The 24,002-nt window shown below is 54.4% G+C and overlaps 1 protein-coding gene across 7 annotated transcripts; it reads right to left on the minus strand.

The window, feature by feature from the left end:
• Positions 1-14: 14 nt before the first annotated feature.
• Positions 15-23,988, minus strand: Pcnx3 (pecanex 3). 7 transcript variants are annotated; one of them, XM_029538650.1, is made up of 35 exons: positions 23,023-23,988; positions 22,477-22,664; positions 22,151-22,250; positions 21,999-22,038; positions 21,803-21,898; positions 20,470-21,597; positions 19,937-20,060; positions 19,678-19,853; positions 19,197-19,287; positions 18,704-18,839; positions 16,525-16,685; positions 15,334-15,487; positions 15,097-15,129; positions 14,700-14,871; positions 14,492-14,602; positions 13,900-13,991; positions 13,631-13,740; positions 13,300-13,405; positions 13,093-13,185; positions 12,812-12,962; positions 10,867-11,011; positions 10,384-10,561; positions 9,180-9,288; positions 8,925-9,054; positions 8,457-8,515; positions 8,144-8,359; positions 7,244-7,497; positions 2,775-3,005; positions 2,529-2,632; positions 2,183-2,330; positions 1,856-2,086; positions 1,497-1,771; positions 1,065-1,198; positions 688-986; positions 15-606 (listed from the first exon to the last, which is right to left on the minus strand). In XM_029538650.1, exons 1-35 carry the CDS (start codon positions 23,173-23,175, stop codon positions 412-414), a joined length of 6,123 nt encoding a protein of 2,040 aa, XP_029394510.1. In that variant the 5' UTR covers positions 23,176-23,988; the 3' UTR covers positions 15-411. The 7 variants fall into 7 exon arrangements, with proteins under 7 accessions (XP_029394510.1, XP_029394532.1, XP_029394526.1 ...); XM_029538672.1 differs by having other exon boundaries at positions 16,525-16,646; positions 18,734-18,839; positions 19,678-19,856; XM_029538666.1 differs by having other exon boundaries at positions 16,525-16,667; positions 18,734-18,839; positions 19,678-19,856.
• Positions 23,989-24,002: the final 14 nt, after the last annotated feature.

The following is a 24,002-nucleotide window of genomic DNA, read 5'->3' on the forward strand; positions in this document are numbered from 1 at the left end:
AATAAACTGCCAACCAAAATCAAAAATAGTGTTATTAATTTGGTGTCTCTGAAGCACAGAAAAAAAAAGAAAAATGACAAAAGAACGAATGAATCCCCCTTGCCACATGTTGGGCCCCAGGTCCAGGCTAAGGAGGCCAGCCTTGGGGGCAAAGTCAGTCCTGGCCATGGGCTCCAATGAGGGACCAGCCCATGGGTTTGCCTCTTAGGGCCTGGCTAAGAGGCTGCTGCCTTGATTTGGGGTATCCAGGCCACGGATCAGGGAGAGAAGTCTGGGTCACTCAGATCTGACATTCAAGTAGCCAGATATCAGGGTGCAGACCCCAGAGCCAAAGCCGATCAGTTCTGTGGTCCAGCAGAGTCTAAGTTACTGAGTCCTGGGATGCAATCCAGCAGAGGCCAGGCTGGCTCCTCAGTACTGATGCTCCAGCAAGGGCTGGGCAGCAGGGCTTTCGCGTTCCTCAGCAGGGACAGGCCAGTCACCTGGGGCACCGGAGGGTGTGCAACCCTCAGGAGCACTGCTGTCCAAGCAAGGAAGGTCCTGGGTGGTTCTGGCAGGTGAGGCCTCAGAGCTGACATCAGGGCTGAGGCTGAGGTCTAGAGGGGCCTATGGAAGAGAAGACAGACGGATGAGCAGACAAACCGACCTGAGAACTCCTGGGGTCGTCTCCTTCCACAGGTTCCTTACCTGAGATTTGGGGGTGCCTCCTTTGGGGCTCCCTGAGGCTGGTTCCCCATCAGATCCTCCCAGTCCCTTCCGGCCCCCCAGACTCCACTTCCCACTGGGTCCCTCAGAACTGAGGAGACCAGGGCCAGGAGGTCTTGAGGGCCGGGGACCCTCAGTGGGAGCAGGTGAAGCAGGAGGTGGGCCAGGGAGCCGAGGGGGAGGCCACTGCAGCAGAGCAGGGGGCCGGCCATCACCAGAGCCACTGAGGGAAGGCCGTGGTCCCCAACTAGGACCTGGTGGGAGGGGCTGCTCACTGCTGCCTGTAGGAAACAGATAAGCGCAAAGACCTCAGCTGGGCCAGTCTAACGCACAGGTTCAGCCCAGCTTCGCCTACTTACCTGCTGTATTTTCAGGCGTAGGGTGCGCCAAGGGGGGATTATTGCTGAGGGAGGTCAGGCCGCCACCCCCACCACAGTCCGAGTCATCCACATTCCCTCCGCTATTACAGCCAGCGCCACAGCCCTTATGAAGTCTGGGTGAAGAAGCGGGAGACGCGTGAGGAGTCCAGGGCAAGGCATTGCGAGCCCTACAGAAACATCTAACATCTGAGTCCCAGGAGTCTCATCTCTAGTTTATAGTCTTTTAAATACTAAAGCCCACTAGGGGTGGAAGAAGCCTCTCTGGGAGAAGGATCCAAGCTCACTGACTGCAAGACTGCACCTCTGTGACCTTGAAGGAAGCTGCTCCATCTCCATGCTCCTGCTCCCTGAATCCCAGAGCATCAGGCCCTCAGAAATCTTCCCAAGCTAAGGGGGGCAGCCAGGGCTCACCTCTCCCAGCTGTGCAAGAGCCATCGGGCAATGGCACCCAGGCTGACAGGACCACCCCACAGCGCCCGCAGTTGGGGGTGGCTACCAGCCAGAGATGTGGTAAGAGGTGACACGTAGATGGGGTAGCCCAGTGGCTGGTCGCAGGAGGAGTTGATCATGTTGCGGAGCGCCTGCTTGGCGTTCTGGATGCTCCCGCGCTCAGGGTTGCGGTTGCGCAGGAACACCAGCTCTTGTTGCTGCCCAGCCCACAGCCCACGCACACACTCTCGGTTTACCTGTGGAGGGCCACACCAAAGGTCAGGGCAGTGACACCGAGGACGGGCACCAGCTGTGAGATGGGGTAAGACTGTCTGCCCCACCTTGATGACTCGGAAGCTGAGGTGGCGCCGGTTGAGCATGATGATCTTGTACTCATCAGAAGCATCGTCCATGACATGGCGCAGCGCCAGCAGGGAGGGGGTGTTGCTGAGGATGGCACTGCGCCAGGCAGGGTCCCCCTCATGTGAGATGACTAGCCGCTCCTCATTGGCCGCGATGGCGTCATACAGGGCTGCTGGTTCCTCGTACTCATCAGGAGATGTGAAATGGTCCTGGTTGGAGGAGAGGACAGAAGTCAGGGTCCGCTGGTCTTGGGGAAGGCCTCATCTCCCACCTGCCTCTTACTTGGCCTGGCACATCCCTCCTACCTGGTGAAGCTTGAGGGCCATGCGAACCCCAGGTGCTACCACTCGGTGAAGCAGATCCATGTCAGCAAAGACCCACTCGTCACGGGGAGAGGTGATGCGAAAGTCCCCCTTGAACAGGGCGTGCAGGCCATAGAGGAAGGGTTCCAGGCTGGGTGGGGAGAAGGCATCAGCCACAGGGAGAGCCAGAAGGAGATGCTCGTCTCTTCCCCACAGAGCAGTGCAAAGGCAGGTGAGGTCAGGGCTGCAGAGGATCTCACCCATGTGAGAGGAGTGCACCAACGGGGGTGTGGGGCTCTTCAGAGGAAGGCGGGGAGAGCAGCAGGCTCTGCTGCCTATGGGCACTTACCTGGCAGACATACTGTGTGAGGCTGTTCCCAGGGCCCGGCGACCCAGTACACACAGGCCAAAGCACAGTGTAACCAATGGTGAATTCCAGTCCTGGTCCACGGGCTATGACACAAAGACCCCAGTCAGCACAGCTCAGTGTGGGACTGGAGTCCAGACTGAGAGTCACCAAGTGTGAAGGGAGTGACCAGGCAGCCCAGGTCCTGAGAGTCTGGGGTAGGGCAGACCTAAGGGACAGGTAGCTGACCTGGCTGCGCCGAGAGGCACAGTACTGGATCCACTCGAGGTGGACAGCGCAGAAGGACGGCAGGGAGAGGCCAGACAACCGGAGGTCATAGTCCTCGTCAACACTCAGTGAGAAGGTGGGGTCCGAGTCTGCGTAACCAAGGGCTCGCACAGGCCGGAGGGCAGCAGCGATGCCCTCATGGTTTAGCCAGGTCTCTAGCTTTGGAGAGCGGCTCACATAGTAGATGATGCTCTGGAAGAGGAGGGGTAGTTGTCAGGGGCAACTCCATCCCAACACCCCAGCAGTGGGGAAAACACACCCCAGCTGAGCCACAATGCTTTCTGTGATGCAGCTTCTGCATCGCAGCTGAGCTCTGGGAAGCTAAGTAGGTAAGTGTGTGCTTCCTCTCCCGGGACAAAGTGTGAGAACCGGCAGGAAGCACCCCACTTACAGAGTGGTCCCGCACTTGGCAGCAGGATCTGCTTCTTGCCATCCCTAGAACCCAGCCCATCTGTAAGGGGAATGGAGGCTCACACAGATGACAGTCTTGCCCAGTGTCACATAAGTGAGCAAACTGGGCTGGAACGGAAGGACACTGTGCAGCATCCACATCTCAGGGCCAAGAATATTGACTGAAACAGCACGCTGCCCACAAACCAGGGACTGTGTGGCCTGAGTCACAGGTCCCTTTAGGCAAATTACTATGACAGACATAAGACCTTCTCTGAAAAAGGCCAGAGGCATACACTTTGTATCAAAGTGCAGAGTGTCGCTTATTCTTAGGGGACCTTGCTGGTGTTTAAACCGGGGTTGGGTAAGTGGAGAGCAGCTCTAGGGAGGGAGGCAGCTAGCAAAGCTGGGACAGCAGTGGGCAGACAACAAGATTATGGGGGTTCCATGTACCTCTCTGACCTGAAGCTGATGGAGTTGGCCCTCTCCCTGGCTAAGCAGTGGAGAAGCCCAGGTTGAGGTAGTGTAGCTATCCACGGACAGAGAGTATCCAGGCAATAGGGACAGCAGAGTGACTGTGGTGGGATCCTGAGTGGCTAAAAGCCTGGGCAAAATGGCCAGGGTACAGCCAGGAAGAGCTAGCGCTCAAACAGATGTGTGTTCCTCTGGTGGAGAACATGAAGGATGGAGCGGATGCTTCAAGGCAGCATGTGGTATGGTGTGTGTGTTGGGGACAGGGTGTGTCCTTCAACTCCCTACACAGATGTGGTTTTGGCAGCAGTCAATGAAGTCTGGTAAGAGCTGGCTGTTGACTTAGGGCTTATTAAAAGGACGGCACAGGAATACATGACCCCTGCTCTCCAGACTGACCTTCCTGCTAGAGAGCATCTCTGAAATCCAGGCTCCACCAGAGCCACTAAGAGAACCCAAAAAGCACTGTTTCTGGGTCGGGGGGAGTGGCCCTGGAATGTGTTGATGCAGTTCATTTTTAACACTGTCATTGTATTCTATGATGCGCCCTCTGTATGAGTCTCAAAATGACACCGAAGTTCAAGGCTTTCTAGGAAGAGCTCCTGAATGGAACCCTCTCTGTAGTTGTTTGCCAGGGTACAGGTCACTGGCCATTCATGGGGCTCAGGACCAGGGTGCTCTCCTGCACGAGGCTCACTGCCTATAAGGCGCCTCAACTGACTCTTCGGCTGTGTGGGGCCATCACACAGGGCCACCTTTCCTAAAGTTCACTAAAGGATACAAGCAAGATAACATGCAAAAACTGAATACCACTGGGCATGGTGGCGCACGCCTTTAATCCCAGCACTCAGGAGGCAGAGGCAGGCAGATTTCTGAGTTCGAGGTCAGCCTGGTCTACAAAGTGAGTTCCAGGATAGCCAGGGCTACACAGAAAAACCCTGTCTCAAAAAAAACAAAAACTACATACCTCAAGGATGGGGCTTGGCTGCAGGTGGATGGGAGCTGGTGGCTCTATACCCAGACACTGCATTCCGCCTGTTGCCCACTATTAGGTGATGCCCATGGGAAGGGCAGAATGTGAGGGAAAGTAAAGTACCTTAGCATGGCCAGAGCTGCTCACAAGGGCAGAGTCTGGCCTGGTCCATCTACAAGGCACAAGACTGCCACGGCCTGGGCTCCTAGCACAGCTGCTCTCTGAGCCCTGCACTGTCCGTACATGCTTCACCCCTTCCCAGTACTGCGCTGTCCGTACACCCTTCACCCCTCTATGCCTTTAATCACATCTCCAGGTATATCACTCTGCCCAGCTTCTCAGGTATCCAGGCTGAGACACACTGGCTATAAAACTGACTAGGCCGGGGCTGGTGAGATGGCTCAGTGGGTAAGAGCACCCGACTGCTCTTCCGAAGGTCCTGAGTTCAAATCCCAGCAACCACATGATGGCTCATAACCATCCGTAACAAGATCTGACGCCCTCTTCTGGAGTGTCTGAAGACAGCTACAGTGTACTTACATATAATTAATAAATAAATCTTAAAAAAAACAAACAAACAAACAAAAAAAAGCTGACAAGGCCAAGCTCATTTCAGTGCCAACCTACGCCTAGCCACGACTGGTGCACAGCACTCTGAGGGACATGGAGCCCTGATGTGACTTGTGAGAAGAAGCAGGGTGACCTGGACAACTGAGTGATCTGGAGTTGGGAATGAACCTCTGGACCACTTCTGGCCTGTGTCTTAGTAAATTGAAGGGCGGCAGCGCCTTACAAACTCTTTCCTAGGAGTGGTTCAGAGGACAAAAGGAACACAGAATTATGGTTTCTCAGTTTTTCCAACACATGATTCTGAAAGATATCCACACTGCCTGGGACAAAGGGACAGACTTGAGTTGCATGAGTTTGCCTTAAAGGGAGCCTCAGTGAAGCAGGCTTGCCTAGCCCCAGCAGGTCACTAGTGTCTCAGGGCAGATCTTAAGCACATGTGGGACCTGGACTGTGACACAAACCCATCACACTCTATGGTGGTTGCATAAGCTTGTTTGAAAGTTTGGTTCTCCCTTGGACTATTTAGGAAGGATTAAGAGTGGCCTTGTTGGAGGAAGTGTGGACTGGAGATGGATTTTGAGGCTTCAGAAGTTCCAACCACGTGGATAAGACATAAGCTCTCAGCTACGCATGCTCCCTGCAGTGATGATGTCATGCACTGCACTAACTCTCTCAAACTGTAAGCCAGCCCAACTAAATGGTTTCTTTTATAAGTGGCCTTGGTCATGGAGTCTCTTCACAGAAACAGAACAGTAACAGAGACATTTCCATAATGCCCCTTCTTGGGTGTCACAGAACCTCATTGTTCCTAACATCCTATAAGCCTGCAAGCCTCTGTTTCTCAACAGGTAAACTGAGCTAGGGCAAAGGAGGCAATATTCTAGGTTGCCTGAAATCCCCAGTTCCCGGCCAGGCTCCTAACCTTACTGTGTCTCACCACTTTCGCCAGATCTCAAGGCTCTTCTGGCCTGATTTGAGCCCCCCTCCCTCCCACCCAGGACAAGGCAGAAAACCCAGTGACTGAGATGCCAGATCTGAGTCTAGAGCCTGGCTCTGTCACATTCTAATGCCAAAGCTCCAACCAATCACTTACGTCTACAGATGATGTGTGTCCGTGTGTGCATGTGGGGACCAGAGGCTGACATCGAGTGTGTTCCTCAGTTGCTCTCTACCTTTTTTTTTTTTTTTCTACCTTATTTTTGAGTCAACAATTCTCACTGAATCTGGAGCTCACCATTGGGTTAAACTAATTGGTCAGTAAGCCCCTCGGCTTTGGGATCCGAGGTCATGCCAAGACGTCCAGCTTTCACAGGACCTGAATTCAGGTCCTCATGACTGTTTGGATGGCAAGCATCTAGGCAGCTCCCCCACCCTAACCCCTTTTTGAGAGTCTTCCACATCGTCCAGCTGGCCTTGAATTCCTCATCCTCTTGCGTCCACCTAATAAATGCTTCAATTATAGAAGCCAGCTTCTGTGCAGGGGCACCTTAGGCTTTTCCAGGAGTATGACAGTCTGTCCAGATCAGGTAAGGTGCCCGGCACAGACCCACCAGTCCTGCTTGCTCCTGTGGTTACCCCCCATGGCTACTATTAGCACGCACCAGCACTGTTAAGCTGGAAAAGGCTGTTATGTTTTATTTTGGTTGAATCTAGGGTCTCAGACATGCTAGGCATGCTTCCTACAACACTCCTAGCCCTTGACTGGTCCTGAAGACATACCTTAGCCAACTGCCCCAACTGGAGCCAGCAGCCTGGAGGGGATACATAACGTGCTGCCCACCCACCCTCCACTCTCAGGGCCTGAAACAGGCATTCTGGAAGGCGCAATAGGGAGCTCCTACTCCAGGCACCTGCTCACAAGGCCCCTGGGGCCTGCTGTCTGATGGTAGCACTGTGAAGAATGTGAAAAGTGAGTTCTATGCTTCCCAAACAGCCATCCTGCACTCCAGCCAACAGGCAGCATCAGCATGCCTGTGTAGTGACAATTCACCAAGAGCTGCCTCCCAGTCAGCCCCAGAGCCCATACCTTGACATAGTAGGTGACGAGGATCTTGCGGAGGTCAAACACCTGCAGCATGGAGGCTGCATTGTTGTCACTGATGCTGTAGCCTTCCAGAACATACTTGCTGGCTGTCACCTCCCAGGCCAGCCAGCGCTGCCCAAAGGCAGCATTGAAGGACAGGACCCGGGGCAGGTGACCAGGCTCACAGCAACAGCAGCCCTCATCTTCCTCCACACCTTCCGTGATGGCCTCTACCTCACGCTGCTGGCAGTATGTGCCTGTGGGACAGGGTTGCCTAGTCAGAGCTACTAGGACAGTCCCTAGTTGCACTAGCAAGTGCCCAAAAAGCCACTAGACCCACTGCCACTCCTACCCTAGACACCAGTAAAGGCCACTAACTGAATGGACTGACAAAATGAGACCCTTTCTCACAATTCCAACTGCCAAAGGAGTGGGTCAGAGAAAAATGGGTCCAGTTCCCCCATTGAGGCAAAGATCAAAACTTATTAAAGAGTGGCTTTCTCAAGGTCACAGTACTCATGAGCTGTACCTGGAGCCTCCCTTGATGCCCCTGAGGGACTTGTCTTAAGATGGCACAGAACACATGAGCTCCTTTGAGCAAGGAACCAGCCGCCTACAGTGCTGGCTGGCATGCTGGCCGGAAGCTGCCATCAGAGCTCAAACCCCAGCTTTCGGCAGTAATCCTCGGCTCCCTGTGAGGTCAGAGGTGGTATGTGCATGTGTGGGGTGGGTAAACAGTGTAGGACACCTACACTCAGGAGGAAGAGAACCTTGCTTGAGATCACCCAGTAGCCTGAGAGCTGGACTCGAATCCGGTCTCAACACAATACTAAATCTTGTGTCCCAGCCTGGGCCTGCCCTCTCTGCCCTCTGCTAGTCTTCCAGCTCAGGCCTGTGGCTCACCCCGGAATTCAAGGCCACGAAGCTGGAAGGTGACGAGGCCATTGCCAACCTCAATGAGGTGCACTAGCGCGTTGAGGTAGTCAGAGGCCAGGACAAAGCAGTCTCCAGGGCCATAATTGCCCCAGCGGCCCAGCACCAGATCCCCACACAGCGTGTGCTGCAGCGAGCGCGTCAAGTGCTCATAGAAGATGGAGTTGAGGTTGTTGTCATCAGCGCCTGGGTTCCAAAACAACATAAACAGGCAAGTGTCAGGTAAAGAGGGCACCCTCCAGGGGACAGCTTGCCTGTAGAGCCTGGACAAGTAGCTACCCACCTGGGTTCCGGTCCAGCTGTGTCACTAGGCGAGTGTTGGAATGGTCCACACGTTTAGTGCTTTTCAGAGAGAGCAACAATGTATGAGCCAGGGTCAGGCAGCCCAATAGCAGATCCCCTGCCCAAGCTCCACCCTGGTCCTCTCTGAACCCACATCCCTGAGCTATGAGTAGATGCCACCTGTGACAGCCCACTGTAGCTGACAGATAAGGAGGCTAAACTTATGGACATGAAGGGACTCACACAGAACCATGAGGGAGAAACCTGGAAAGAGTGGGGTCTCGCAGAGGCCAGGCGGCCATGAGGCTTTAGATGGTCACACGTCCGGTCTTTACCAGGCTCACTGCCTGAGTGTCCCCACCGAAGCCAAGCACCCGTCCCCTTGCTGTGGGCGTCTGGAGCCCCTTCCTGGCTGCTTCCTGGCCTCGCCCCCTGCCGGTCACCAGCTCCTATCTCTCATGAGACTTACTTGTAGTCCCTCTCCCAGAACTTGAGGGGCCTTGCGTAGGACATGATGAAGACTGCACTGCCCAGCAGGGGGTTGAGTGGGGTAGAGAAGAGCCCTGAGAGTAGGGCCTGAAGGAACAGCATAGCTGAGTCTGGGCATAAGTCAAGGCGGTAACAGGCACATGGGACCATCCACCTCCCTCTCCTCTCTCTGCAGCCAACGGCTGCTGCTCTTCACACACACCCCGCCCACAGAGGAAAACCAGAAGCTGGATACGTGGTACAGCGAAGGGCTGGGCAAAGGCATGGAAGGCTGAGCCCCAGGTGATCTGCCATGGTGCAATGTAGGTCAGTACAAAACGCAGCTTGTACAGCAGGTCCCAAAGCTGCAGGAGTCAGGGTCAAGATCAAGGTCAAGGTGATAAAACATGCACAGTCATGCATGGTGCTAAGATCTACCAAGCCTCCAGACAACAGTCCCACAGGGTCGACCCTGAGACCACCCCAGCCTTTTCTTTCTAGACTTGGCTTGCAACACCTGAAGCCATGGTAACTTCTGACTGGCTCCAAAGAACATTAGCCAGTTAACTCCCATGATGCCTTGGTGTTCCTACTGCTCTTTCTAGTCCACAGAGAGGAAAGTCCCAGGTCAGATAAGCACAGAGAAGGCAAATGACTTGCTCTGCTCATGTTACTTAATCATTAGTGAGGATTTCAGGAGATGACCCTAGGCCCTGCCCTGGAAGGGTCCCAGGCAAGCCTGGTAGGTCAGTTCTCTAATAACCCCAGATATACTTAAGAGGATCACAAGTTCCAAGGCAGCCTGGGCAGTAGGCTGAGTGCAGGCGAGCCTGTGTAATTTAGTCAGACTATCTCAAAACAAGAAGTCAAAGAGGGTTGATGAAGAGTTCAGTGGTACCAGTGCACCCAAGGTCCTGGATTCAAATTCTAGTAACTAAGTAAAGAAAGCAAACGAAAGCCAAGGATGAGGAAATCACTAAAGGGCAATGTGGGTCCCAGTACAATGGCACCTTCAGGATGTGGGGAATGGTCCTTTGTGCCATGTGACCCCCAATCCCTGAGTGGGGAATCCCACAGCCCAAGAGAACAGCAATACACCCAGGCTCTGAGGAGCACTCTCAGCTCAGAACCCAGCTTCACGACACTGGCCAGCAGAGGCAGAGCTCTGAGCACGCAGGGGACGAGGTCAGGCCGAGATCTGGCTGATCCTGAGGAAAGTGGCTATGAAGTCTGACTGGCCACCAACTCCCAGGAGGGCCTGAAGCAAGGTCCCCTTCAAAGTCTCAACCTGCTCTCTGCAGGGGAAGTGGAGGGATTGCTCCCTCAGGCCACTGCAAAAGCCCACAGTTACAGCAATTCGGGTCTACAGGGCTGCAGGTTCAGGACACGTTTTCCCCTCTGACAGAACAGTTCTGTTCTGTTTGCTCATTAGCCTGGGTCTGAGTCAACCAGCAGCTTACCTTGCTGCAGAGCAGGGACATGAGGAAGTAGTCAAGCAGGAAGCCCTGCGAGAGCCTCGGGTAGTCGAAGTGGAAGAGGAGGACAGTGAAGGCCAAGGTCAAGTACTGCTGGGGTGGGCAACAGAAGGCCGAGCGCAGCAGCTTCAGCCCCGCCACAGTCATTAGCAAGGCCCGGCAGCTGTGGGTGGGGCAGGCATTCAGACATGGCGGGGCCTTAGGGAGGGTAGGCATAGAAACACACCTCTCACCAATGGTTTAAATGCCACCCTCGGCACCTGCTGTCTACTAGAACAGCCCTTTTGTCAGGGGTGGGCAGTACCTCTGAATGAGCTGAAGGGCGATACATTTGCTCCAACTGACAGCTCATTAAGTGCCAGCATCCAGCTTGGGTTTTGCCAGTCTTAGGTCCTACCCATCCCTCAGTGGCAATCACATGAGGATATACACAGACAACAGCGGGGGGTGGGGGTACAGGGTCCTCACTAGAGGCAGAATTTGTCTGGGTGGCTGACGACTGTGTGGGCATCCACTGTGAGAGCGTTGAGAACCACAGCAGGGTAGATGAGGTACTTCTCAACACACTGCAGGCCAGCATAGAGCTTCTCAAACCACATCACCTGGGCAGCGCCTGTAACAGGAAGGCAAGCTGTTAGCTAGCATGCGGCCCGCAACATGGCGCCTCTCTGGAGCCCAGAGGAGTAGGCACCACAGGGCCAGAAAACACCCAGGAAGGTGGGTAAACCAGCTATGCTGTCCTGGGTCCCTGGAGACTTTGGAATATGGTGAACAGCTCCGAATGAGGATGAAGAGCCCAACAGGCAGGGGCTCTAAATGCCACTTAGCATGTCATAGGCTTGGGGGGACAGGGCTTTGCTGGTTTTACTGTCTGTAGACACCTACCAGAGGTAGGCAAAGGTCATACTGAATAGGCCGAGGGTTTGGGATGACAGCAAGCTGCAGGCCTTCTTGAGGGGGAAGTTCTCTTGGTTTAAGGCAGCAAAAGGAAAACTGACAGAGATGCTGGCCCAAGAAGCAACATTTCCCATTGTCTGAGAAAAACAAGGGCTACAAACAAATATTATTTGGACTGAGTAGCCTGTATGTGTAACAACAATTAAAAAAAGGGGGCCAGCCGGGCTTGGTGGCGCACGCCTTTAATCCCAGCACTCGGGAGGCAAAGGCAGGCGGATTTCTGAGTTGGAGGCCAGCCTGGTCTACAAAGTAAGTTCCAGGACAGCCAGAGCTATACAGAGAAAGCCTGTCTCAAACCACCCCACCACCCCAAAAAAAGAAAGAAAAAAGAAAAAGGGAGGGGGGCCATGAATCTGAGAGAGAGCAAGAAGATGGGCTCAGAGGAGGGATTGGAAGGAGGAAGGGAAGGAGGAAAGTGGCATCATCTCATTGAGAAAGGAACAAGGGTTCGTCAGCCACGGACACTAAGGAGTTTGACTCCCAGGAGCAGGTGGAACGAGAGAACGTCAGGAGGTGGTCTCTAACCCCCACATGTGCACAGCAGCTGTACAGACATGCACCCAAAATTCTGTTACTAAAACACCAAATGCTCTAAGCCTTTTAAAAAAATTGTACATGTAAGGGTGCATGAATTTGCCTGCATGAATGCCTATACCATGTGCACGCAGTGCCTGCAAAGGCCAGAAAAGGACATCGGATCTCAAACTGGAGTTAACAGCAGATGATGAGCCAGCTCTAACCGCTGAGCCAACTCTCCAGCCATACCAACCTTCTATTTGTTCTGAGACAGGATCTCATTATGTAACTCTGACTGGCCTGGAACGTACTATATAGATGAGACTGGCCTCAAACTCAGAGATTCACCTGCATCTGCTTCCCAAGTGTTGAGATTAAAGATGTATGTAATGTTAAAAAAATTTGAAGATTTGTTTTATTATTATTTTATCTCTTAGATTTATGTATTTATTTTGTACACTGTAGTTGTCTTCAGACACACCACAAGAGGGCATTGGATCCCATTACAGATGGTTATGAGTCACCATGTGGTTGCTGGAAACTGAACTCAGGACCTCTGGAAGAATAGTCAGTGCTCTTAACCACTGAGCCATCTCTCCAGCCCAGAAAATATTTTTGAATACAGCCTGTGTATTTTTTTATTTTTAAATATTGCCAGCAACAAGCAGTAGATGCCTCTGACCCACTGATAGCAATTCAAAACATAAAACTCCTTTTAAAAGTGTTGGATTTCTCTTCCACTAGAAACAGCAGGAAGCAAAGCAAGGGCAGTGCACAGGGTTAGAGTCCAGCAGAGACTGCACTGGGCAGGGAGAGGAATGGGCACGGGGGCTGAGAGCTGGCCAAGCAGCAGGTGCTCACTGACAGCCGCAGCCCAGAGGAGCACACTTCTCACTGGGATGCCTTCCACCCTGACTCTGTCCGGCCCAGTGGTACTCACCTCGCACTTCATACTGGCTGTACTCCAGTGGCTTCAGCACAGGCTGTGAGAGGCAGAACCAGGGGAGCTGTTTGCGGAGCTGCGGCAGCAGGTAATGCGTGAAGAAGCCCACAGCTCCTGCCAGCGCATACAACACGAAGCCCAGAACTGACTGCAGGAGAGAGAGGCCAGGGGCTCGATTCAGTCTGGTCAGCCCTCCAGGGTAGGTGTGGCCTCCAGAGTGGCTCAAGTACAGCAGGTGCTTATCCAGACCAAGAGGGGGTGACCTATACTACACAAACCTTCAGGGCAATGAAGACGGTGCTGGCACTGATGGCAAAGGTGAGCACGGCAATCACCACACACATCACCAGGTCGGAGTGCAAGACTTCTCGCTGCAGAGTCAGGAGACACAGCTTGACTGCTGCTGCACACTTCACATGGCCTTCTCAGGCCCAGACCTGACAGAGTCCCATACTCACACACCCTCATCAGCTCCCATCCCTTACCACTGACTGACGCATCTTCTCTGGCAGTGGGTCTGGGGGTTCAACCCGGGCTGTCTCTAGGCTCCGCTCCTCTAGCTCAGGGAAGAGCTTACTCCGGACTAGGGACCTGAAAGGAAGAAGAGTAAGAGGCCAAGGCAGGCACTAATGACCCTACCTCACACAATGTCAATTCCAGGGACATGCACTGACTGACTAAGTTCCAGGTGTGCATATTCACATACTCTGTCATGTACGGATAAGCACACACACTCAGTACTCTGTCATGTACTTATGGATAAGCACACACACCCAGAGAGTACTCAGTGCACAGATAGGCACAGGCAGCACTCACCAGAGAACGGTGGGGTCGCTGCTCTGCCGGCTCAGATGGTAGGACATCGCCACCAGGAGGCCACAGAAGACTGAGAAGAGGACAGGGACGTGCTGCTCTGGCCAAGGTGTCTAAAAGAGAGAACCCACACTGGTCAGAGGTAGTGAAGAGAAGGGTTGGGGAAGACAAGGGATGTCCTATGTGAGAAGCCACTGCTGAACCCGCTTCACAGACCTGTCCCAACAACCCCACAGGGCTCAGCATGCCCAGCTCCTGTAGACTACCCATACCTTGATGGCCCCAAGGCAGAAGCCATAAAGCAGGGCAGCAGCCAGCAGGCTTCGCATGAGGCTGAAGACCGCAGTGAGTGGGCTGGTGGCAGCTAGAAGCAGGGAGAAATGGGTGAAGCCCAGATCTGACCTACGGGTCTCACCCTATCACCTGTCCCACTGTTCCTCCATTCCCACAAGACCTCCCATGACACCACCCTCCTCCACTTGGCCTTCAGAGCTTCTAGTGTTCTGGGCTGAAACCACTGCTGGGGAAGAGAGGGGAAAGAAAACAAGAGGGGATAAAAAAGGAAAGGCAGGCCGTGCATGGTGGCGCACGCCTTTAATCCCAACACTCGGGAGGCAGAGGCAGGCGGATTTCTGAGTTGGAGGCCAGCCTGGTCTACAAAGTGAGTTCCAGGACAGCCGGGGCTACACAGAGAAACCCTGTCTCGAAAAACCATTTTAAAAAAAAAAAAAAAAAAAAAGGAAAGGCAGGATGGGGCCCTGCAGCCAGATTCCAGAAGCAGGAAAAGGCTCTGTAAGAACCAGAGCTGCATACCCTCCTGGGGGCAGACCCTCCTGTAGGCAGACCCTCCTGGGGGCACCATACCTGTGCCTCCAAAGCCATGCATGTCTATCTGCTCCAGGAGGTACATGAGGCAGGTGTTGACCTGGGGCAGGAGGCCCAGGAGGAAGACGAACGGGAAGCATAAGGTGAACACTGTCCAAGAGTAGGGAGTGAAGGACCAGTCAGCCTGCCAGCATCTCCTTGGCCCACCCTCCACTCACTCCCTTGGGTCAATCTTGCCCTGCCTTACCAGTGGCCACATCTCGGGCACAAAAGAAGAAAGAGGCAGAGAAGAGCGTGAGGCCGTACAGAGAGACAGGTGGGAAGGGCTGAGCGGTCCCCAGGGTGTCCAGCAGCCAGATGAGTAGACAGCAGATACAGAAGTAGACAGGCCGGCTGTACGCAATCACCCAGTTATGGCCCTAGGAAGTGGGCCAGTGAGGAATTGGGCCTTCCCCAATGACCTCCCTGGGGCATGTGCACACATTCAACATGCCCCAGACTTGACCACATCCAAGCTGGAAAACTGGGGAAGATGGGAGCAAAGCGGGTGGTGAGGGAACTCTGCCCCTCTCCCACCATGGCCTTGAATTTGGTCTCAGAGCCTCCCAGGGTCCTGGCCAGAGCATCACCCCGCAGGTACTTACGTGCATGGGGGATGCTGCATCAGGCTGCACGCTCTGGAAGAGACAGGGCTATGTTGGCAACAAGAACTGGTGTCCACAGAAAAGGGAAGACACTCAGACCAGTCCCACCACTGGACACTACAGATGGGTGGCTGGCTACAGGGGACCTTCACCACATTATCCATACTTCCCTCAGACTTGAAACAAGGGGAAACAGGTGGCCCAGGACAGTTGTGGATTTGGGGAGCCAGGCCTGACCTTGAGCAGGGAGTACTGACAGGAGGCGATGACCAGACAGAACTGGAAGACCCAGATGTCAGTGAAGAAGCCCTTGAGCAGTAACAGGTATCCCAGGAAGGCAACCAGGCTGCTCAATCCAACACCGAAAATGTTCTCCATTATCCCACGTGTCCTACAAAGACATGTGAGTCAGGGCACAGCTTCCCATCCCAGTCTCTAAGGGAAGTTTGGGAGACAGGACTCTGCCCTGAAGATCCACCTCTGGGCTTTGAAAAGCCAAACCCCTGACCTCAGAGGGCAGAGAGCGGGTTGCACTTGCTCTGACAAACCATCCTGCTGCTGCTGCCCTGGGCCGTCTCTGGCCATCTAGACACCAAAAGTTCAAGGCAATGTTGTTTCTGGCCACATCCATTTCCTACTCATGCTGACATGAGTTATGGTGTCCACACAGCAGGAGGACCATGATGTATACATGGGCAGTCCCCAGTCACACGAGTGAAACAAGACAGATGGACAGGACGCCAGAATATGGAATCTAGGCCCGCTGCCTTGATGGCATCTTTATCTGACTTTCTGACTGGTTTCCCCTCTAGAAAACGGGACAGGTTTTGAGACAACCATGTTTATGGATGTACTTAGGTTACAGCACTCAGGCAAATGGAAGAGAAAGAGATCAGCCCTGGAGTGGGGGAACAGCGAGGGATCACTCCGTTTTGAGAAAGGTTTCGAGAGAAGGGTAACCACTGTACCCCTTTAAACCCCTCTGCAGCCTAAAGAAGCCCATTGCAGCAGAGTTGTGGTTCATACCTCTACTACAACTTCTACTGAAGCAGGAGGATCACTGGGAGTTTAGAGTTACAGAGTGAATTTCAGGCCAGTCTAGGATACAAATGAGACCTTGTCTAAAAAACAATAAACAGAAACCAAGCCAGGTACAGCGGTGCACACCTATAACCTTGGCAAGTGGTAGGTGGAAACAAGATAACCAGACATTCAGGGTTAGCCTCGGCTACATAGCAAAACTGAACCCAACCTGGTCTATGATACCCCCTGTTTCAAAAGCCAAAAACAACAAAGAAACCCACTACAGTCTCCAGCCTCTGAGGCATTTGGGGTATCTGATGGCATGACCATCTCCACAAGTTTAGTTTGGAAGACCAGAGTCCCAGCACTGTCTGGGATCAGGAACTAATACTTGTAGGTACTTACCGGTCCAACAGAGCTAGCAGGGCCAGCCGCTCGTAGCGCACAGAGGTCCAACGGCCAGGAAGAAACCAGTACTTGTAGCTGTGCTGGGCCCGGGGTGGTGCCTCTTCCATCAGTGTCTGCTCCTGGGATTCGTGCAGGGAGTCCTGGTCCAGCAGGTCAAACTGCAGTCCCCACAGCCGCGTCCATCAGCCCCACCACCCCATTCATCTAACATCACCCCTCCCCCAACACTGAGCTGCTGACTGCCCATGTAATTCAGGAAATCAAGGCACCACTGTCTAGTGCCCTTGTGGCCTGCCATGACTCTCCATCACAAAGGCTTGCTCAGACGGGCGGTGGTGGCGCACGTCTTTAATCCCAGCACTTGGGAGGCAGGGGCAGGCAGATTTCTGAGTTTGAGGCCAGCCTGGTCTACAAAGTGAGTTCCAGGACAGCCAGGGCTATACAGAGAAACCCTGTCTCAAAAAACAAACAAACAAAAAAAAAAAAACCCAAAAAAACCCCAAAGGCTTGCTCCTGGCTCTGGGTTCCTAGGACGCGCCTGCATTGTTGTTATAGATTGCCAGGTGCCAGAGTCACCAAATCCTATGTCTGCCTTCTCAACTCAGGCAGAATATTCAGTGAAGTCTACTTTGTCCGTTGGGACCTAGCACAAATGATTCTCCTCCAAGATGGAGCCACCATTGTTACTGTGACAACCCCATTCAGGAACACAGAACACCTGGCTCAGAGGACAGGCTAGAGCTGTGTGTCCCTGAGAAAAGTACTTAGCTTCTTTCGGCTGGATGTATCCTTCATTCAACAAGCATTTATAGGTTGTAGAAGGTAAAAGCACTTGTCACAGAAGACTGACAGGCTGACAGGACTCCACAGTGGGAAGAGAAAACTAACTCCTACATATGTACACTGTGATGAGCTTGTATACATGTGTGCACACACAACTATCTGCAGGATACAATGGAGAGCCCAAAGATGTCCAGCTCTGGCCCTAAAGTTACTACTACATTGCAAGGATGATGCTGTCAATCCCACATAATGGTTACATAAAATAAACAGTCGAGAGAGTAGCCAGGCCTGGCAGCAATGACCTGTAATCATCTTAGGTCACTGGGAGGCTGAGTCAGGAGGATTCCAAATTCAAGGCCACCTGTGCCACAGTAGAGTGAAGTTAATGCCAGCGCAGTTAACCTAATGAGACTCTGTCTCAGGTTGGGAAAGTATCCTGGTAATAGAGAGCTTAGCCAGGACTCAGTCCCTATTACCTCACAGAGACTCACACACCCCAGCCACAGTGGACTCTAGCAGTGGTGACGGTCCATCTGTGGTCTGAGGTGTTAGCTTATTCTGGATTAGTCCTATTTCAGGACTGAGAACACGTTGAAAGTGGAGACTTTGTTTTAAGGTCTTGGTGTATATATAGTTTAATAGAGGCAGGACCCTCTATAGTGCAAGGCTGGCCTTCAATTCCTGGGCTCATATAGTATCCTGTCTCAGCCTCTGGAGAAGCTGGGATGATAGGTGAGGTCACATTTTATGCACTCCTATTATTTCTGTTAACTACTGGAAGGATTGTATTAGTGATAAACAATTGGAGGTAAAAAAAGGACACCATCAGTAAGGAGCGTTAACAGGTAACACCTCAGGCAATCACACCTGTAACTGTCAGGCACAGGACAAACTGAACTGCCCCTTCTGCAGGGATCACTGTGAAATACCCACTATCCTGCTAGCTGCTCCTGCTCTGGGATCAGAGAGATACATTTACGGAGAAAATAAACATATGACGTTAGCTGGGCATGGTGGCACACGCCTTTAATCCCAGCACTTGGGAGGCAGAGGCAGGCAGATTTCTGAATTCGAGGCCAGCCTGGTCTACTGGTCTACAAAGTGAGTTCCAGGACAGCCAGGGCTATACAGAGAAACCCTGTCTCGAAAAACCAAAAAAAAAAAAAAAACAAAAAAACAAAAAACAAAAAAAAACCCACACACGTATGACTTGAGGAGCCATTCAGCAACTCTACCAAGCCATTAAAGATGGGGACACAGTGGCACCCCCACGCTCCTCCTCAGAGTGATCTAGCCCTCTCGGGATACCCGGGCAGGCTATCTACCTAGACCAGCCTTAGTCATCTGATACATGCCCCTTGTCCCACACAGCCCTTTCAAAGCTGCTCCTCACCTCTGGGATTTCCAGGGGCACCCTGCGCACCTGCATACCCTGAAGAACCACTGGCCTTGGTTGCAACAGGTTCAAGCCTCCTGTGGCTTCAGGCACATCAGCTGAGTGGAAGCTGGAGGAATGTGAGTGACGGTCCCTGTGGACATAGGAGCAATGAGAGTGAAGGACACAGACAAACTCTGGATCTTGGTGGGACGGGAGTCAAGGCCAGGTAGGTTGCCTGCCCCATTGCTGGGTGGGGTGCCCATGGATCAGGAGCACCAGAGTCAGGAGAAGGCAGATTGCAGACATATCTCTTTTGCAGGCCCAGGCCTACTCGTCAGTACTGTGCTTCCTAGAAGACTCGGCCTTGCAGGGCCTCATGCCCAGTTTCCTTACTGTCCTCCCCTCCCCCTCCCAGCCTTTTGCTGCCCCACCAGAGCAAAGAGCACTAGGTTCAAACGCTCTCAGAAATACAGCCTGCCGGCCCACAAGAAGCCCACTGGAGACTCACCAGGTTCCATTGGCTGCCTGCTCGCCTGGCTGACTCACAGGGTTCTCGTATCCACCTCCAGCTAAGCCAAAGGTATACGACCGCCGTACACCTGGGGCAGAGGGACAGCAACACTGTCAAGGTCCGAGACTACAAGGGCATCAAGGCCAACGAACAAGGAGGAGCCCAGTGGTATGTCCCTGGTAGTGACAGCCCAGCCCCTGGGGACCAAGTGGTAGGTAGGAAGGGCACTCCAGTCAGCCTGCCTTGGGCAGGGCTCTGCTCTCCTACTAGCTCAGCCTGTGGTTTGGGGTGGGGTGGGGGGCCTGGTTTCCTCATCAGCAGAGCAGGGACGATGACACCCACACCTCAGAGATGCTACAAGGATGACGTTGGGCAGTACTTGCCACGGTACCAAGGTGGAGATCACTGACCCAACAGTGCTGTGGGTGGGAAGGCAGAAGCATACAAGAGGTGCTGGGCTGGCTGGGGAAGGGCTCACCGCTCTCGTCGTAGAAATAGTGCACAGCACCCTCAGAAGTGTCATCAAAATTGCTGGCTTCATGGACATTGGGGCCAGCTCGGGTGAGCAACAGGGAGGAGGCAAAGTGCAGAGCAGAAGGCAGAGTCAGTGCCCTGGAGTGGGAAGCAGCCCGGCCCCGCTGAGCCTCCTGCAGGCTGCTGGACAGGGGAAGCCCTAAGTCAGCACCAGGTAGAGCCAGTCGGCCCTTCTACCCTGCAGCCATGGGGCAGATGCTCACCTAGGTGGCGAGCCCATGACTGAGGCTGGAGGCGTAGGGTTGCTGCCTGCATTGTGTCGTCTCCGGATAGCTTGAGCCCTCCTCACGTTGCTTGTGCATTCCCGCTGACCTGTTTCCTCAGGTGCTGTTAGAAAGAAGCCCCAAGCATAAGTGACAGGCTGGGCTGGGCTGGGGACAGTGCTCCAGAATGGAGCTAAAGGTTAGACTGAGTACAGTGACACTTGGTCTCAGGAGCCCTGCCAGCACATCTCCAGCCATTCCTGCCTCAGTTTTCTCATCTGGAAATGAGATTGACAATCATCCTCCCTGCCCCACTGCTGGGCAGATAATGTCCACAGGAAACAGAGGCTCAGTGCTAACCATGGGGCCTGGAGCCAAGAGGTGTGGCCCACATGTCTTAGGCATCGAGTCCAAGTCCATCTGCCTCCTGAGGAGGGGAAGCTGATGCTGAGCAGCTCTGCTGCAGTCTGCCCTTTACCCAAACTTAAGCCTCCCAGGTCTTCCTCACCCTCACCCTTGGAGTCAACACTCACCTCCCCCCACAGCACCTTCCTCCTGCAGCTCCCCCCGCCAGCCAGGCTGGTTGGCAGCAGGTCCCCTGCGGGCTTCAGGAGGCAGCACAGCAGGCTCCCCAGCAGCCAGCTCCATCACTGGCTGGGCCTCCAGCTCAGCTTTGGAGCCTGCCAGGGGCGCCCGTAAGACATCACCCCCTGCCCCATCCATGCTCAACACACGGGCATGAGTTTTGGCACTGGCAGTACTGGGCGTCCGCTGGGTCCCATAGGGTCGCTTAGGGGGCACAGCAGTTCCTTCTTCAGCCCCATGAGGGGCCCGCCGCTTCCGAGGACCCCCTGCCGCACCCTGGGAGCTCTCGGGGGAGTAGCAAGAAGTAGACGAGGAGCTATCAGTGCTATAGCGGCGCTGAGACCGGAGACTGGATGCTGGACTCAGCTCACTACCTTCACTGGTATCTTCATCTTCAAAGAAGCCCGAGCCCTCAAGCAAGGGCTGTCTTGGGGTACGACCAGGTGGGGAATGTCCTCGCATGGGGGGCCGCCGCTTGCTAGGCCGAAGCAGTGCCAAGTCCTTGGGCCGCACAACCAGGAGCGGCTCTGTCTGGCCCGGTGGTGTCCCTGCTCCAATGACTGTGTCAAAGGAACGAAGTGTATCATCTGAGGGGACCCCAGCGTCTGGGGAGGCAGGCAGCTCAGCCTCAGAAGGCGGGTCTGTGTCGCTGCCCTCGGGGGCATGCCCACCAGGGGGACTGTCGAGGTGCGTAGAGTTAGTCTTCTCACTCTTGAAGCTGCTCAGAGTCTCCCTGTCAGTGCCACTGAAGCAGGAATCTGAAGAGCCAGCTTTCTGGGGCATGGGGTCACCTGAGCCCCTCCGGTCCAGGGGCTGGTAGCCTCCAGTTCCCCGACATTGTTCCCGCCGACTACTGGTCCTCACTAGGGCCCGGTCAGGCCGGGTCAGGGTCAGAAAGCTCTTGCTTAGCTCCTGGCTGAGGCTCCCTTTCAGTAAAGGGCTCATGGGAGTGTCAGCCACACCGCTCCCACCCCAGGGGACACCATCTCCAGCCATGGGAGAACGCTCGGAAGAATCCGTACTGGGGAGAGAGGGGTCTGGGACAACCCCTGGGGGTGTCTGGGGAAGGTCTCCAACTGTTAGAAGAAAGAAAGACGAGATGAGAAAAGGGCATGTGGCAATGTAGATCGGTGTAAGGGGATCTCACAACCTCCATTTCCCACCGAGGGTACAGGCACAAGAGGAACACCAAAGTATTCCCATCCAGGAGCACAATGGAGCCAACTTTGGGAAGATGTAATCACAAGGCATCCTCTCTGCCTGCCAGCCCCGCCCACTCACTCAGTTTCTCTTGGGAGCTGAGCTTCAGCATCTCTCGATCGGCAGAGGTCACAATCACGTTGTTGCTGCCCTGCTCCCGTACCAGCTCCTTGATGTCTATAACCGTATCATCAGAGTTGTCACAATGACCCTGCGGTCCTCTTATGTCACCCTGCTCCACACCACCACCATCCAGCCCAGAACAGCAACCACCTACCTCTGAGGGGTCCAGAATCCTCCATCCGGGGCAGCAACTCCTGATAAGACAGAGGAGAGAGGACAAATAAACATGCAGAGCGAGGAGCAGGCTAGGAATAGGCCCACAACAGGGGCTGACTCCCAGGACAGCAGCGAGGGAAGCCTACTTACCGAAACCTGGTTGAAGCCAAACACAGAATGCTGGGAACTGCAGCGTACAGGGGGCGTGGAGCTCACTTTCCGGAACACCGTCATCTCCACACCAGGGTCCCTGCAAACAGAAGGAAGAGCTGAGCAGAAGCTCTCAGCTCCGCGCTCTTCACTGTTTCTTCTCACCTTCCTTAACACCCCTTCCTCCTCAAGGCTCCCTTCTACTGCTCTAACCCTGACTACAGCAAGCACTTAGAGCCAATGTCCTCTCAGCCTTCTCTATCCTCCAAGACACAACCATGAGCACAGAGAAACGACAATCCCTGACACAGCCCACACCCACTCACCTGGGGAGACTGCTCTCCCCCTGGGCACCCTCTTCTTCCTGCTCCCCCATGGTAGAGTTGCGTTTCTCCACAATCTCGCCCTGGTCGAACATGGCATGCAGGCGATAGTTCACAGTCTTGATGGTAGCAAAGATGACAGCTACCACCAGGCAGTACACTCCAGCTACCATCAGGCTGGGGGGCAGGACCTGGAGATGACAGTTAAGTTGGATCCTTTCTCACAAAACCCTTGCTCCCTTGAGGATGTACCTGCCACCACTGTAAAGAACTAGGACTCATCAGTTTACAAAACTTCATCACCCCTTCATGCAACAGTACAAAAAGCCCTGTTAGGGGCAGCCCTCTGTTTAACCGGGTAGATTAAACGAGGAGCTCAAGGTCGCTCCATGTAGAAAAGACTTGGTCTTTCCTCTATGTAAAACCAAACTAAACTCTACAGCGAACTCTACAGTGACTCGCCTCACTCCACACCCCAGGACTCAAGATGCCCATCCCTCCAGACTGCCCTCCCTCTCGCCGTAGTTACAGGTGGTGGCAGCCTCTCACCATGTACAGCAAGAAGGGAAAGATGAGCAAGAAGATCCAGACATAGAGATGGAAGCAGTTGGAGAATGTGCTCTGATGCGGATCGAAGAACCATCCGCCAGTGAGCGAGGCCCACACCCCCTGGCGCAGGATCTGCAACACCTGAGACCCCATGGCCCAGCCGCTGCTGCGCACGCCCTCCTCCCGGGACCCTCATGGGGGCGGCCCCCGGCCCATGCCCCGCTGGCGCCCGAGGGTCCCGGGGTCCGACTTAGATTTCACGCCATGGCCTCCCCCACGACGGGGGAGGGGACTGGTAGGGCGAGGGCACGGGCAGGGGGCGGGGCCGGCCCAGGCAGTCAGCGGATCAGGCCGGGATACTGGGGTGGGACTGCATCAGAGGCGGGGCCTGGGCCCCCTCCGGTGGCCCAGAACTGTTGTAAAGCGCCGAGCCTGAAAGCAGGCGCAGGGCAAGGGCTGGGCACCCGTCGGCGGCATCCAGAGGTGGGCGTGGAATAGGTGCTCTCGGAGTGCCAGTGATAGGTCCCTTGGCTCCGGACCCGAGAAATCCTTGGGACCCTGAGGTCCACTTCCGGGGTCGCAGGTCACTCGCTTGGGGCTCTGCGTTCGCCCCGCTTCTACCGGTGCCGGCGCAAAGGGGAGGCCGGAAGAAGGAGCCGCGAGCTGCCAGCCTGCACTGGCGCATGCGCCCGTTAGAACCTGCTGGGACCCGGAAAAGGAAAACCCGGCGGCACAAGTGCGCATGCGCGGAGAAGTAGCGAAGTGACGGGATGCAGAGGTGTCTTAGGCGCGCGCGCAGTCCAATTCTAGAGCCACCAAAAAAATGGGACGCCCGGATGAGTCGCCATTGGGTAACGACTTGGTGACTGGCGCAAAGCTTTCCCAATGCGTTACAGGAGGCGGGGAAAAGCTGGAGCACGGGACTCCTCACGGCGACTTCCAGTTTGCGTTACCGGGTCACACCCCCGACTCGGGCCGCC

The sequence above is a fragment of the Mus pahari genome, chromosome 1 (assembly GCF_900095145.1).
Source record: "Mus pahari chromosome 1, PAHARI_EIJ_v1.1, whole genome shotgun sequence".
Lineage (NCBI taxonomy): Eukaryota > Metazoa > Chordata > Mammalia > Rodentia > Muridae > Mus > Mus pahari.